The sequence below is a fragment of the Salvelinus fontinalis genome, chromosome 5, assembly GCF_029448725.1.
Source record: "Salvelinus fontinalis isolate EN_2023a chromosome 5, ASM2944872v1, whole genome shotgun sequence".
NCBI lineage: Eukaryota > Metazoa > Chordata > Actinopteri > Salmoniformes > Salmonidae > Salvelinus > Salvelinus fontinalis.
In genome coordinates this window covers 63,598,891-63,612,667 of record NC_074669.1, presented here as the reverse complement: position 1 = coordinate 63,612,667, position 13,777 = coordinate 63,598,891, and the positions used below count along the sequence as shown (strand labels likewise).

The 13,777-nt window shown below is 43.8% G+C and overlaps 1 protein-coding gene across 1 annotated transcript in view; it reads left to right on the top strand.

The window, feature by feature from the left end:
• Positions 1-13,777, top strand: part of LOC129856014 (CUB and sushi domain-containing protein 3-like) — a 749,171-nt gene that overhangs the window by 161,788 nt on the left and 573,606 nt on the right. The window contains exons 21-23 of the mRNA XM_055924143.1: positions 1,642-1,811; positions 4,332-4,488; positions 11,305-11,496. Coding sequence (XP_055780118.1) covers positions 1,642-1,811; positions 4,332-4,488; positions 11,305-11,496 — 519 coding nt within the window. The remainder of the gene's footprint in view (positions 1-1,641; positions 1,812-4,331; positions 4,489-11,304; positions 11,497-13,777) is intronic.

Here is a 13,777-nt window from a genome sequence, read left to right as displayed (position 1 = left end):
CTCTCTAGTCTGTATCTCTCTAGTCTGTATCTCTCTAGTCTGTATCTCTCTAGTCGGTATCTCTCTAGTCGGTATCTCTCTAGTCTGTATCTCTCTAGTCTGTATCTCTCTAGTCTGTATGTCTCTATCTCTCTAGTCTGTATCTCTCTAGTCTGTATCTCTCTAGTCTGTATCTCTCTAGTCTGTACCTCTCTAGTCTGTAACTCTCTAGTCTGTATCTCTCTAGTCTGTATCTCTCTAGTCTGTATCTCTCTAGTCTGTATCTCTCTAGTCTGTATGTCTGTATCTCTCTAGTCTGTATCTCTCTAGTCTGTATCTCTCTAGTCTGTATCTCTCTAGTCTGTATGTCTCTATCTCTCTAGTCTCTATCTCTCTAGTCTGTATCTCTCTAGTCTGTATGTCTCTATCTCTCTAGTGATTATCTCTCTAGTCTGTATCTCTCTAGTCTCTATCTTTCTAGTCTGTAACTCTCTAGTCTGTATCTCTCTAGTCTGTATCTCTCTAGTCTGTATCTCTCTAGTCTGTATCTCTCTAGTCTGTAGGTCTCTCTAGTCTGTATGTCTCTATCTCTCTAGTCTGTATCTCTCTAGTCTGTATCTCTCTAGTCTGTATCTCTCTAGTCGGTATCTCTCTAGTCTGTATCTCTCTAGTCTGTATCTCTCTAGTCTGTATGTCTCTATCTCTCTAGTCTGTATCTCTCTAGTCTGTATCTCTCTAGTCTCTATCTTTCTAGTCTGTAACTCTCTAGTCTGTATCTCTCTGGTCTGTATCTCTCTAATCTGTATCTCTCTCTAGTCTGTATATATCTAGTCTGCATCTCTCTAGTCTGTATCTCTCTATCTCTCTAGTCTGTATCTCTCTAGTCTGTATCTCTCTAGTCTGTATCTCTCTAGTCTGTATCTCTCGTCTGTATCTCTCTAGTCTGTATATTTCTAGTCTGTATCTCTCTAGTCTGTATCTCTCTAGTCTGTATGTCTCTATCTCTCTAGTGATTATCTCTCTAGTCTGTATCTCTCTAGTCTCTATCTTTCTAGTCTGTAACTCTCTAGTCTGTATCTCTCTAGTCTGTATCTCTCTAGTCTGTATCTCTCTAGTCTGTAGGTCTCTCTAGTCTGTATGTCTCTATCTCTCTAGTCTGTATCTCTCTAGTCTGTATCTCTCTAGTCTGTATCTCTCTAGTCTGTATCTCTCTAGTCTGTATCTCTCTAGTCAGTATCTCTCTAGTCTGTATCTCTCTAGTCTGTATCTCTCTAGTCTGTATGTCTGTATCTCTCTAGTCTGTATCTCTCTAGTCTGTATCTCTCTAGTCTCTATCTTTCTAGTCTGTAACTTGAATGTAATAATGATATTGTGAATGAAAGCTGTAAGGATTTCAGTAGTGTCCTCCATCTGTTATCCAACGTGTGATGTTAGACTACTATTCCACAGTACTGATGATGATGATGCTACGGTGACGGTGAGGAAAGGAACAGACTTTGAAAACCATAGAGTTTAGAAACAGGCTTTTCGGGAATGAAACTCTCGACTTCTGCTCTGTGTAATGATGTAGTGAACATATCCGTTACAGGGAAACAGTACAGAGAAGAGAATTCTCTCGTTTTTGGGTCACTTTATTCTACGCCGTGTCTTTGTTTCTGTTAGCGGAGTGTGGCTCGACCGTTTCCAACAGCGAAGGAGTTCTGTTGTCGCCCAACTACCCGCTGAACTACGACGACAGCCACGAGTGTGTCTACAGCGTGCAGGTGGAGACGGGAAAGGGCATCAACGTCTCGGCGAACGCTTTCCACCTGGCACAAGGAGACATTCTCAAGGTAATGACACCCCCTTTTTTCATTCTCTCTTTTCTCTCTCGTTCCTTCTCCTCTTGTATTCTACCTCTCCCCCTTTTTTCATTCTCTCTTTTCTCTTCTCTCTCGTTCCTTCTCCTCTTGTATTCTACCTCTCCCCCTTTTTTCATTCTCTCTTTTCTCTCTCGTTCCTTCTCCTCTTGTATTCTACCTCTCCCCCTTTTTTCATTCTCTCTTTTCTCTCTCGTTCCTTCTCCTCTTGTATTCTACCTCTCCCCCTTTTTTCATTCTCTCTTTTCTCTCTCGTTCCTTCTCCTCTTGTATTCTACCTCTCCCCCTTTTTTCATTCTCTCTTTTCTCTCTCGTTCCTTCTCCTCTTGTATTCTACCTCTCCCCCTTTTTTTCATTCTCTCTTTTCTCTTCTCTCTCGTTCCTTCTCCTCTTTTATTCTACCTTTCCCTCTTTTTTCATTCTCTCTTTTCTCTTCTCTCTCGTTCCTTCTCCTCTTGTATTCTACCTCTCCCACTTTTTTTCATTCTCTCTTTTCTCTTCTCTCTCGTTCCTTCTCCTCTTGTATTCTTCCTCTCCCTCTTTTTTCATTCTCTCTTTTCTCTTCTCTCTCGTTCCTTCTCCTCTTGTATTCTACCTCTCCCCCTTTTTTCATTCTCTCTTTTCTCTTCTCTCTCGTTCCTTCTCCTCTTGTATTCTACCTCTCCCCCTTTTTTTCATTCTCTCTTTTCTCTTCTCTCTCGTTCCTTCTCCTCTTGTATTCTACCTCTCCCCCTTTTTTTCATTCTCTCTTTTCTCTTCTCTCTCGTTCCTTCTCCTCTTGTATTCTACCTCTCCCCCTTTTTTTCATTCTCTCTTTTCTCTTCTCTCTCGTTCCTTCTCCTCTTGTATTCTACCTCTCCCCCTTTTTTTCATTCTCTCTTTTCTCTTCTCTCTCGTTCCTTCTCCTCTTGTATTCTACCTCTCCCCCTTTTTTTCATTCTCTCTTTTCTCTTCTCTCTCATTCCTTCTCCTCTTGTATTCTACCTCTCCCCCTTTTTTCATTCTCTCTTTTCTCTTCTCTCTCGTTCCTTCTCCTCTTGTATTCTACCTCTCCCCCTTTTTTCATTCTCTCTTTTCTCTTCTCTCTCGTTCCTTCTCCTCTTGTATTCTACCTCTCCCCCTTTTTTTCATTCTCTCTTTTCTCTTCTCTCTCGTTCCTTCTCCTCTTGTATTCTACCTCTCCCTCTTTTTTCATTCTCTCTTTTCTCTTCTCTCTCGTTCCTTCTCCTCTTGTATTCTACCTCTCCCCCTTTTTTAATTCTCTCTTTTCTCTTCTCGTTCCTTCTCCTCTTGTATTCTACCTCTCCCCCTTTTTTTCATTCTCTCTTTTCTCTTCTCTCTCATTCCTTCTCCTCTTGTATTCTACCTCTCCCCCTTTTTTCATTCTCTCTTTTCTCTTCTCTCTCGTTCCTTCTCCTCTTGTATTCTACCTCTCCCCCTTTTTTTCATTCTCTCTTTTCTCTTCTCTCTCGTTCCTTCTCCTCTTGTATTCTACCTCTCCCTCTTTTTGTTCATTGACAGTGTATAATATATCAGAGGAAGATTCTGAGTGTGCCGTTTACATTTACAGAAGATATATTTTTTTAAAACAGTCTTGTTCCTGAGATCAGTTTGAAATGAGATACGTCGTTGCTTTAAAATAGCATTATGACACTTCCATGTTTCTCTTTCTGTATGAACAGATTACAGAATATCTACAGGTACATACTTCAAATCAATTAAAATTGTATTTGTCACACGTGCTGAATACAACAGACTTACAAGCCCTTAAATCAACAATGCTTTAAGAAGTTCATAAAAATAATAAGTGGTAAGTAAAAAAAATAGAAGAAAAAAAATCAAATAAAAGTAACAAATAATTAAACAGCAGCAGTGAAATAATAAGCAAGGTTATATACATGTGGGGTACCGTAAAAGTGGGGAGTCTGGGTAGCAGCAGCGTAAAAGAGGGGAGTCTGGGTAGCAGCAGCGTAAAAGAGGGGAGTCTGGGTAGCAGCAGCGTAAAAGAGGGGAGTCTGGGTAGCAGCAGCGTAAAAGAGGGGAGTCTGGGTAGCAGCAGCGTAAAAGAGGGGAGTCTGGGTAGCAGCAGCGTAAAAGAGGGGAGTCTGGGTAGCAGCAGCGTAAAAGAGGGGAGTCTGGGTAGCAGCAGCGTAAAAGAGGGGAGTCTGGGTAAGCCCTTTGATTAGCTGTTCAGGAGTCTTATGGCTTGGGGGTAGAATGGATGGATGGATGAATTGATGGATGAGTGGATGAACGGATGGACGGATGGATGGATGAATGGATGGATGATTGAATGGATGGACGGATGGACGGATGGACGGATGGATGGATGAATGGATGGACGGATGGATGGATGGACGGATGGATGGATGAATGGATGGATGATTGAATGGATGGATGGATGAATGAATGGGTGGATGGATGGATGGGTGGATGGATGGATGGGTGGATGGGTGGATTTGATGTTAACCCCCTGCTGTCTCCTCTCTGCAGGTCTATGATGGAGGGGACAGTTCTGCTGCTGTTCTGGGGACCTACACCGGCTCCACCATGTTAGGCCTGGTCCTCACCTCCACCTCCAATCATCTGTGGCTGGAGTTCTACTCAGACCAGGAGCACACAGCAGGAGGCTTCAGACTCAGCTACTCCAGTGAGGAACACACACACACACACACACACACACACACACACACACACGCACACGCACACGCACACACACACAGCAGGGGGCTTCAGACTCAGCTACTCCAGTGAGGAACACACACACACACACACACACACACACACACACACACACACACACACACACACACACACACACACACACACACACACACACACACACACACAGCAGGGGGCTTCAGACTCAGCTACTCCAGTGAGGAACACACACACACACACACACACACACACACACACACACACACACACACACACACACACACACACACACACACACACACACACACACACACACACACACACACACACACACAGCAGGGGGCTTCAGACTCAGCTACTCCAGTGAGGAACACACACACACACACACACACACACACACACACACACACACACACACACACACACACACACACACACACACACACATACCTTCATCTTCCTCTGACTGCGTGTTCAAACACTCACTGAGAAATGAGTCCACTGAGTAGGACTGTGTATGAAATGGCACCCTTTTCCCTTTATAGTGTCTGAAGTGGCACCCTATTCCCTTTATAGTGTCTGAAGTGGCACCCTATTCCCTTTATAGGGTCTGAAATGGCACCCTATTCCCTTTATAGGGTCTGAAATGGCACCCTATTCCCTTTATAGTGTCTGAAGTGGCACCCTATTCCCTTTATAGTGTCTGAAGTGGCACCCTATTCCCTTTTTTATAGGGTCTGAAATGGCACCCTATTCCCTTTATAGTGTCTGAAGTGGCACCCTATTCACTTTATAGTGTCTGAAGTGGCACCCTATTCCCTTTATAGTGTCTGAAGTGGCACCCTATTCCCTTTATAGGGTCTGAAATGGCACCCTATTCCCTTTATAGGGTCTGAAGTGGCACCCTATTCCCTTTATAGTGTCTGAAGTGGCACCCTATTCCCTTTATAGTCTCTGAAGTGGCACCCTATTCCCTTTATAGGGTCTGAAATGGCACCCTATTCCCTTTATAGTGTCTGAAGTGGCACCCTATTCCCTTTTTATAGGGTCTGAAATGGCACCCTATTCCCTTTTATAGGGTCTGAAATGGCACCCTATTCCCTTTTATAGGGTCTGAAATGGCACCCTATTCCCTTTTATAGGGTCTGAAATGGCACCCTATTCCCTTTTATAGGGTCTGAAATGGCACCCTATTCCCTTTTATAGGGTCTGAAAAGGCACCCTATTCCCTTTAAAGTGTCTGAAATGGCACCCTATTCCCTTTTATAGGGTCTGAAATGGCACCCTATTCCCTTTAAAGTGTCTGAAATGGCACCCTATTCCCTTTTATAGGGTCTGAAATGGCACCCTATTCCCTTTAAAGTGTCTGAAATGGCACCCTATTCCCTTTTATAGGGTCTGAAATGGCACCCTATTCCCTTTAAAGTGTCTGAAATGGCACCCTATCCCCTATATGGTGCTCTATGCAGGCTCTGGTTAATTAAACAAAGGGCACTCATTTAGGGAATCGGATGTCATTTCAGGACGCAGGCTAACATGTTATTCCTCTTGATAATGGTATTCATCCACGCAGCGTGGGGGGCTTCCAGAGGAAAACAACAGGCTTTTTCCTGCTATTATTTTGACTGGGTATCTTGTAGTGTTACCTGAGGAAACTAGTGTTTCCCCCAGTTTTAAGAACAGGTGCTGAACTCTTACTCACCAGTAACCCCCCCCACCCCCACCCCACCCATATAACAAACCTGTTCCTAAGCCGGAGTGAATTCAGGATGAATGATTTGTTGTCCAGGAAACGGGACCAGGTCAGGGTTGGAAGGGTCAGATTAAATCTTGTCAGAACAGGAAATCCGATGTTTTCATGGTCGTTAGAGAGGGAAGCGTGCAGGTCGTTTCCTAAATGTAGGCAGTAACTGTTGTGATTTATCCTGGCCATGACACTTGTAATACTGTAATAGCATCTGGCATGGTGCTGTGTGTCTGCTAGGAGGCAGTAACATAAATCATATTTACGTCCCAAATGGCACCCTATTCCCTATGAAGGGCACCAACAAAAGTAGTGCACTATATAGGGAATAGGGCCCTGGTCTAAAGTAGTGCACTATAATAGGGAATAGGGTGCCATTAGGGACAACGACAGACCTGCTCTCTCTGGGTTCATGTGCTCTCTGCTGCTGCCGCATAGACATGACCACAGTCCTTTACAGTTACAACCTGACTGACTGGAGGAGACATGACATGACCACAGTCCTTTACAGTTACAACCTGACTGACTGGAGGAGACTAGACGTGACCACAGTCCTTTACAGTTACAACCTGACTGACTGGAGGAGACATGACCACAGTCCTTTACAGTTACAACCTGACTGACTGGAGGAGACTAGACGTGACCACAGTCCTTTACAGATACAACCTGACTGACTGGAGGAGATTAGACATGACCACAGTCCTTTACAGTTACAACCTGACTGACTGGAGGAGACATGACCACAGTCCTTTACAGTTACAACCTGACTGACTGGAGGAGACATGACCACAGTCCTTTACAGTTACAACCTGACTGACTGGAGGAGACATGACCACAGTCCTTTACAGTTACAACCTGGCTGACTGGAGGAGACTAGACATGACCACAGTCCTTTACAGTTACAACCTGACTGACTGGAGGAGACTAGACATGACCACAGTCCTTTACAGTTACAACCTGACTGACTGGAGGAGACTAGACATGACCACAGTCCTTTACAGTTACAACCTGACTGACTGGAGGAGACTAGACATGACCACAGTCCTTTACAGTTACAACCTGACTGACTGGAGGAGACTAGACATGACCACAGTCCTTTACAGTTACAACCTGACTGACTGGAGGAGACTAGACATGACCACAGTCCTTTACAGTTACAACCTGACTGACTGGAGGAGACTAGACATGACCACAGTCCTTTACAGTTACAACCTGACTGACTGGAGGAGACATGACCACAGTCCTTTACAGTTACAACCTGACTGACTGGAGGAGACATGACCACAGTCCTTTACAGTTACAACCTGACTGACTGGAGGAGACTAGACATGACCACAGTCCTTTACAGTTACAACCTGACTGACTGGAGGAGACATGACCACAGTCCTTTACATCAATCGTAGATGTCTAGTCTCCTTTATGGCTCTAATCTGATAGTGGTAGTGGGGTGGTAGATGTCTAGTCTCCCTTATGGCCCTAGTCTGATAGTGGTAGTGGGGTGGTAGATGTCTAGTCTCCTTTATGGCTCTAATCTGGTAGTGGTAGTGGGGTGGTAGATGTCTAGTCTCTCTGATGGCTCTAATCTGATAGTGGTAGTGGGGTCGTAGATGTCTAGTCTCCCTTATGGCTCTAATATGATTTTAGTATTAGGGTGGTAGATGTCTAGTCTCCTTTATGGCTCTAATATGATTTTAGTATTAGGGTGGTAGATGTCTAGTCTCCCTTATGGCTCTAATATGATTTTAGTATTAGGGTGGTAGATGTCTAGTCTCCCTTGTGGCTCTAATCTGATAGTGGTAGTGGGGTGGTAGATGTCTAGTCTCCTTTATGGCTCTAATCTGATAGTGGTAGTGGGGTGGTAGATGTCTAGTCTCCTTTATGGCTCTAATCTGATAGTGGTAGTGGGGTGGTAGATGTCTAGCCTCCTTTATGGCTCTAATCTGATAGTGGTAGTGGGGTGGTCGATGTCTAGTCTCCTTTGTGACTCTAATCTGATAGTGGTAGATGTCTAGTCTCCCATATGGCTCTAATCTTATAGTTGTAGTGGGTTGGTCGATGTCTAGTCTCCCTTATGTCTCTAATCTGATAGTGGTAGATGTGGTAGATGTCTTGTCTCCTTTATGGCAATAATCTGATAGTGGTAGTGGGGTGATAGATGTCTAGTCTCCTTAATGACTCTAATCTGATAGTGGTAGATGTGGTAGATGTCTTGTCTCCTTTATGGCAATAATCTGATAGTGGTAGTGGGGTGATAGATGTCTAGTCTCCTTAATGACTCTAATCTGATAGTGGTAGATGTGGTAGATGTCTTGTCTCCTTTATGGCAATAATCTGATAGTGGTAGTGGGGTGATAGATGTCTAGTCTCCTTAATGACTCTAATCTGATAGTGGTAGATGTGGTAGATGTCTAGTCTCCTTTGTGACTCTAATCTGATAGTGGTAGATGTGGTAGATGTCTAGTCTCCTTTGTGACTCTAATCTGATAGTGGTAGATGTGGTAGATGTCTAGTCTCCTTTGTGACTCTAATCTGATAGTGGTAGATGTCTAGTGTCCTTTATGACTCTAATCTAATAGTGGTAGTAGGGTGGTAGATGTCTAGTCTCCCTCATGGCTCTAATCTGATAGTGGTTCTGTGGTGGTTGATGTCTAGTCTCCCTTAATGCTCTAATCTGATGGTTGTATGGTAGATGTCTAGTCTCCCTTGTTTCTCTAATCTGATTGTGGTAGTGGGGTCGTAGATGTCTAGTGTCCTTTGTGGCTCTAATCTGATAGTGGATGTGGGGGGTCGGTGTCTAGTTTCCCTTATGGATCTAATCTGACAGTGGTGTGGTAGATTTCTAGTCTCCCTTATCTCCCTTGTAACACTAACACGTAGGGCTAAGACCTCATCCCTAACACATAGGGTTAAGACCTCATCCCTAACACATCAGGTTAAGACCTCATCCCTAACACATAGGGTTAAGACCTCATCCCTAACACATAGGGCTAAGACCTCATCCCTAACACATAGGGTTAAGACCTCATCCCTAACACGTAGGGTTAATACCTCATCCCTAACACATAGGGTTAAGACCTCATCCCTAACACATAGAGTTAAGACCTCATCCCTAACACATCGGGTTAAGTCCTCATCCCTAACACATCGGGCTAAGACCTCATCCCTAACACATACTGTAGGGTTAAGACCTCATCCATAACACATAGGGTTAAGATGCTCATCCCTAACACATAGGTTTAAGATGCTCATCCCTAACACATAGGGCTAAGACCTCATCCCTAACACATAGGGTTAAGACCTCATCCCTAACACGTAGGGTTAATAACTCATCCCTAACACATCGGGCTAAGACCTCATCCCTAACACATCGGGCTAAGACCTCATCCCTAACACATCGGGCTAAGATGCTCATCCCTAACACATAGGTTTAAGATGCTCATCCCTAACACATAGGGCTAAGACCTCATCCCTAACACATAGGGTTAAGACCTCATCCCTAACACATCGGGCTAAGACCTCATCCCTAACACATAGGATTAAGAACTCATCCCTAACACATAGGGTTAATACCTCATCCCCAACACATAGAGTTAAGACCTCATCACTAACACATAGGGTTAATACCTCATCACTAACACATAGGGTTAATACCTCATCCCTAACACATAGGGTTAATACCTCATCCCTAACACATAGGGTTAATACCTCATCCCTAACACATAGGGTTAATACCTCATCGTAACACATAGGGTTAATACCTCATCCCTAACACATAGGGTTAATACCTCATCCCTAACACATAGGGTTAATACCTCATCGTAACACATAGAGTTAATACCTCATCACTAACACATAGGGTTAATACCTCATCCCTAACACATAGGGTTAATACCTCATCCCTAACACATAGGGTTAAGACCTCATCCCTAACACATAGGGTTAATACCTCATCCCTAACACATAGGGTTAATACCTCATCACTAACACATAGGGTTAATACCTCATCCCTAACACATAGGGTTAATACCTCATCCCTAACACATAGGGTTAATACCTCATCCCTAACACATAGGGTTAAGACCTCATCCCTAACACATAGGGTTAATACCTCATCACTAACACATCGGGTTAAGATTTATTGAAATGGCCCATTGTTTTGATCAGTGTTTATATTCCCCCCACTGTTTAGAGGAGCCGTAGCCTATAGCACTTCTCCATCCTGCTAACCAGTCACAGGCACTTGAGCAGTTAATTAGCTAGCTGTAATTGCTGTCTCTGTCCAGAAAGGATCTTTTCCTGCGAACTCATCTAATGGGATTTTAAGTCCACCACACTCATTATGTTCTGATGCAGGACATTGTTCCCACGCCTCAATCAATAAGACGTCGTCCCAAATGGCACACTATTCCCTACATATAGTGTGCACTACATTTAACCAGAGCACCGGGTGCTATTTAGGAATGTATGTGGTCTCTAGGATGGTCTCCATGATGTGTGTTGTCTCTAGGATGGTCTCCATAATGTGTGTGGCCTCTAGGATGGTCTCCATGATGTGTGTGTGGTCTCTAGGATGGTCTCCATAATGTGTTGGTCTCTAGGATGGTCTCCATAATGTATGTGGTCTCTAGGATGGTCTCCATGATGCATGTGGTCTCTAGGATGGTCTCCATAATGTGTGTGGTCTCTAGGATGGTCTCCATGATTGGTGTGGTCTCTAGGATGGTCTCCATAATGATACAACCTGTGTTTCCCTCTCTGTCTCCTCCTCCACTCTATAATTCTCTGGGACGGTCTCCATAATGATACAACCTGTGTTTCCCTCTCTGTCTCCTCCTCCACTCTATAATTCTCTGGGACGGTCTCCATAATGATACAACCTGTGTTCCCCTCTCTGTCTCCTCCTCCACTCTATAATTCTCTGGGACGGTCTCCATAATGATACAACCTGTGTTCCCCTCTCTGTCTCCTCCTCCACTCTATAATTCTCTGGGACGGTCTCCATAATGATACAACCTGTGTTTCCCTCTCTGTCTCCTCCTCCACTCTATAATTCTCTGGCAGGTTTTGATCTGTCTCACTGCGAGGAACCCGGGGTGCCTCAGTTTGGGTTCAAGGTCAGCGACCAGGGGCACTTCGCTGGCAGTGCCGTCACGTATGGCTGTGACCAAGGTTATTCCCTGCACGGAAGTGGCATACTCAAGTGCATGACCCGAGAGAGACGAGCGTGGGACAACCACCTCCCCTCGTGCATAGGTAATCCTTCTTGTCCCCCTCTTTCTTAACTATCTCTCCCTCCCTGTCTCTCTCTCTCATTCTTTCGCTACCTCTCTCTCTCTCTCTCTCTCCCTGTCTCTCTCTCTCGTTCTTTCGCTACCTCTCTCTCTCATTCTGTCTCTCATTCTGTCTCTCATTCTGTCTCTCATTCTGTCTCTCATTCTGTCTATGTCTCTGTCTCTGTCTCTGTCTCTGTCTCTCTCTCTCTCTCTCTCTCTCTCTCTCTCTCTCTCTCTCTCTCTCTCTCTCTCTCTCTCTCTCTCTCTCTCCCTGTCTCTCTCTTTCTCTCTCTCTCCCTCTCTCTCTCTCTCTCTCTCTCTCTCTCTCTCTCTCTCTCTCTCTCTCTCTCTCTCTCTGTCCCCTCCCTCCCCCTGCATCCTTTTCTCTGGCAGCCCATTATAGTATACAGTCCAATCAGACAGTCAACATTGCTGAGCTCAGTGTTAATCTCAGGGATTTAGTCCTACATGATTTCCACTTAATTGGACCGTTGGAAAGACGTTCCGCTTTTCATTTAGTTGGAGAAGACAAATAGCTCTCATGTTTTGTTCAGAATAATTGATCCTTGAGAATGGGGGTGATGCCAGTTGATTCTTTATGTTAAGCGGTGTTGATGCCAGTTGATTCTTTATGTTAAGTGGTCTTGATGCCAGTTGATTCTTTATGTTAAGTGCTCTTGATGCCAGTTGATTCTTTATGTTAAGCGGTGTTGATGCCAGTTGATTCTTTATGTTAAATGGTCTTGATGCCAGTTGATTCTTTATGTTAAGTGGTCATGATGCCAGTTGATTCTTTATGTTAAGTGGTCATGATGCCAGTTGATTCTTTATGTTAAGTGGTCATGATGCCAGTTGATTCTTTATGTTAAGTGGTCTTGATGCCAGTTGATTCTTTATGTTAAGTGGTCTTGATGCCAGTTGATTCTTTATGTTAAGTGGTCTTGATGCCAGTTGATTCTTTATGTTAAGTGGTCTTGATGCCAGTTGATTCTTTATGTTAAGTGGTCATGATGCCAGTTGATTCTTTATGTTAAGTGGTCTTGATGCCAGTTGATTCTTTATGTTAAGTGGTCATGATGCCAGTTGATTCTTTATGTTAAGTGGTCATGATGCCAGTTGATTCTTTATGTTAAGTGGTCATGATGCCAGTTGATTCTTTATGTTAAGTGGTCATGATGCCAGTTGATTCTTTATGTTAAGTGGTCTTGATGCCAGTTGATTCTTTATGTTAAGTGGTCTTGATGCCAGTTGATTCTTTACGTTAAGTGGTCTTGATGCCAGCAATTTGTTTTTAACGTTAAGTAAGAACATTGTGCTGTATCCTAGTGTGGTGTTTACAAATAATTATCTCATCACATTGTATCATTTATTTCCTTTTGAGTGATTGAAAACATGTAAATGTCTCTTTTTAGTAGCTCATTAATTAATGCACGTCTATCCAAATCATATTTTTTTTTTGCCGTTGTCCATCCGTTCCATCAGTGATCCGTGTTAGATGTGTAGATTGCTGTGTTAGGTTCCGTGTTAGATGTGTAGATTGCTGCGTTAGGTTCCGTGTTAGATGTGTAGATTGCTGCATTAGGTTCCGTGTTAGATGTGTAGATTGCTATGTTAGGTTCCGTGTTAGATATGTAGATTGCTGCATTAGGATCCGTGTTAGATGTGTAGATTGCTGCGTTAGGTTCCGTGTTAGATGTGTAGATTGCTGTGTTAGGTTCCGTGTTAGATGTGTAGATTGCTGCGTTAGGTTCCGTGTTAGATGTGTAGATTGCTGCATTAGGTTCCGTGTTAGATGTGTAGATTGCTATGTTAGGTTCCGTGTTAGATATGTAGATTGCTGCATTAGGATCCGTGTTAGATGTGTAGATTGCTGCGTTAGGTTCCGTGTTAGATGTGTAGATTGCTGCGTTAGGTTCCGTGTTAGATGTGTAGATTGCTGTGTTAGGTTCCGTGTTAGATGTGTAGATTGCTGCGTTAGGTTCCGTGTTAGATGTGTAGATTGCTGCGTTAGGTTCCGTGTTAGATGTGTAGATTGCTGCGTTAGGTTCCGTGTTAGATGTGTAGATTGCTGCGTTAGGTTCCGTGTTAGATGTGTAGATTGCTGCGTTAGGTTCCGTGTTAGATGTGTAGATTGCTGCATTAGGTTCCGTGTTAGATGTGTAGATTGCTGCGTTAGGTTCCGTGTTAGATGTGTAGATTGCTGCGTTAGGTTCCGTGTTAGATGTGTAGATTGCTGCATTAGGTTCCGTGTTAGATGTGTA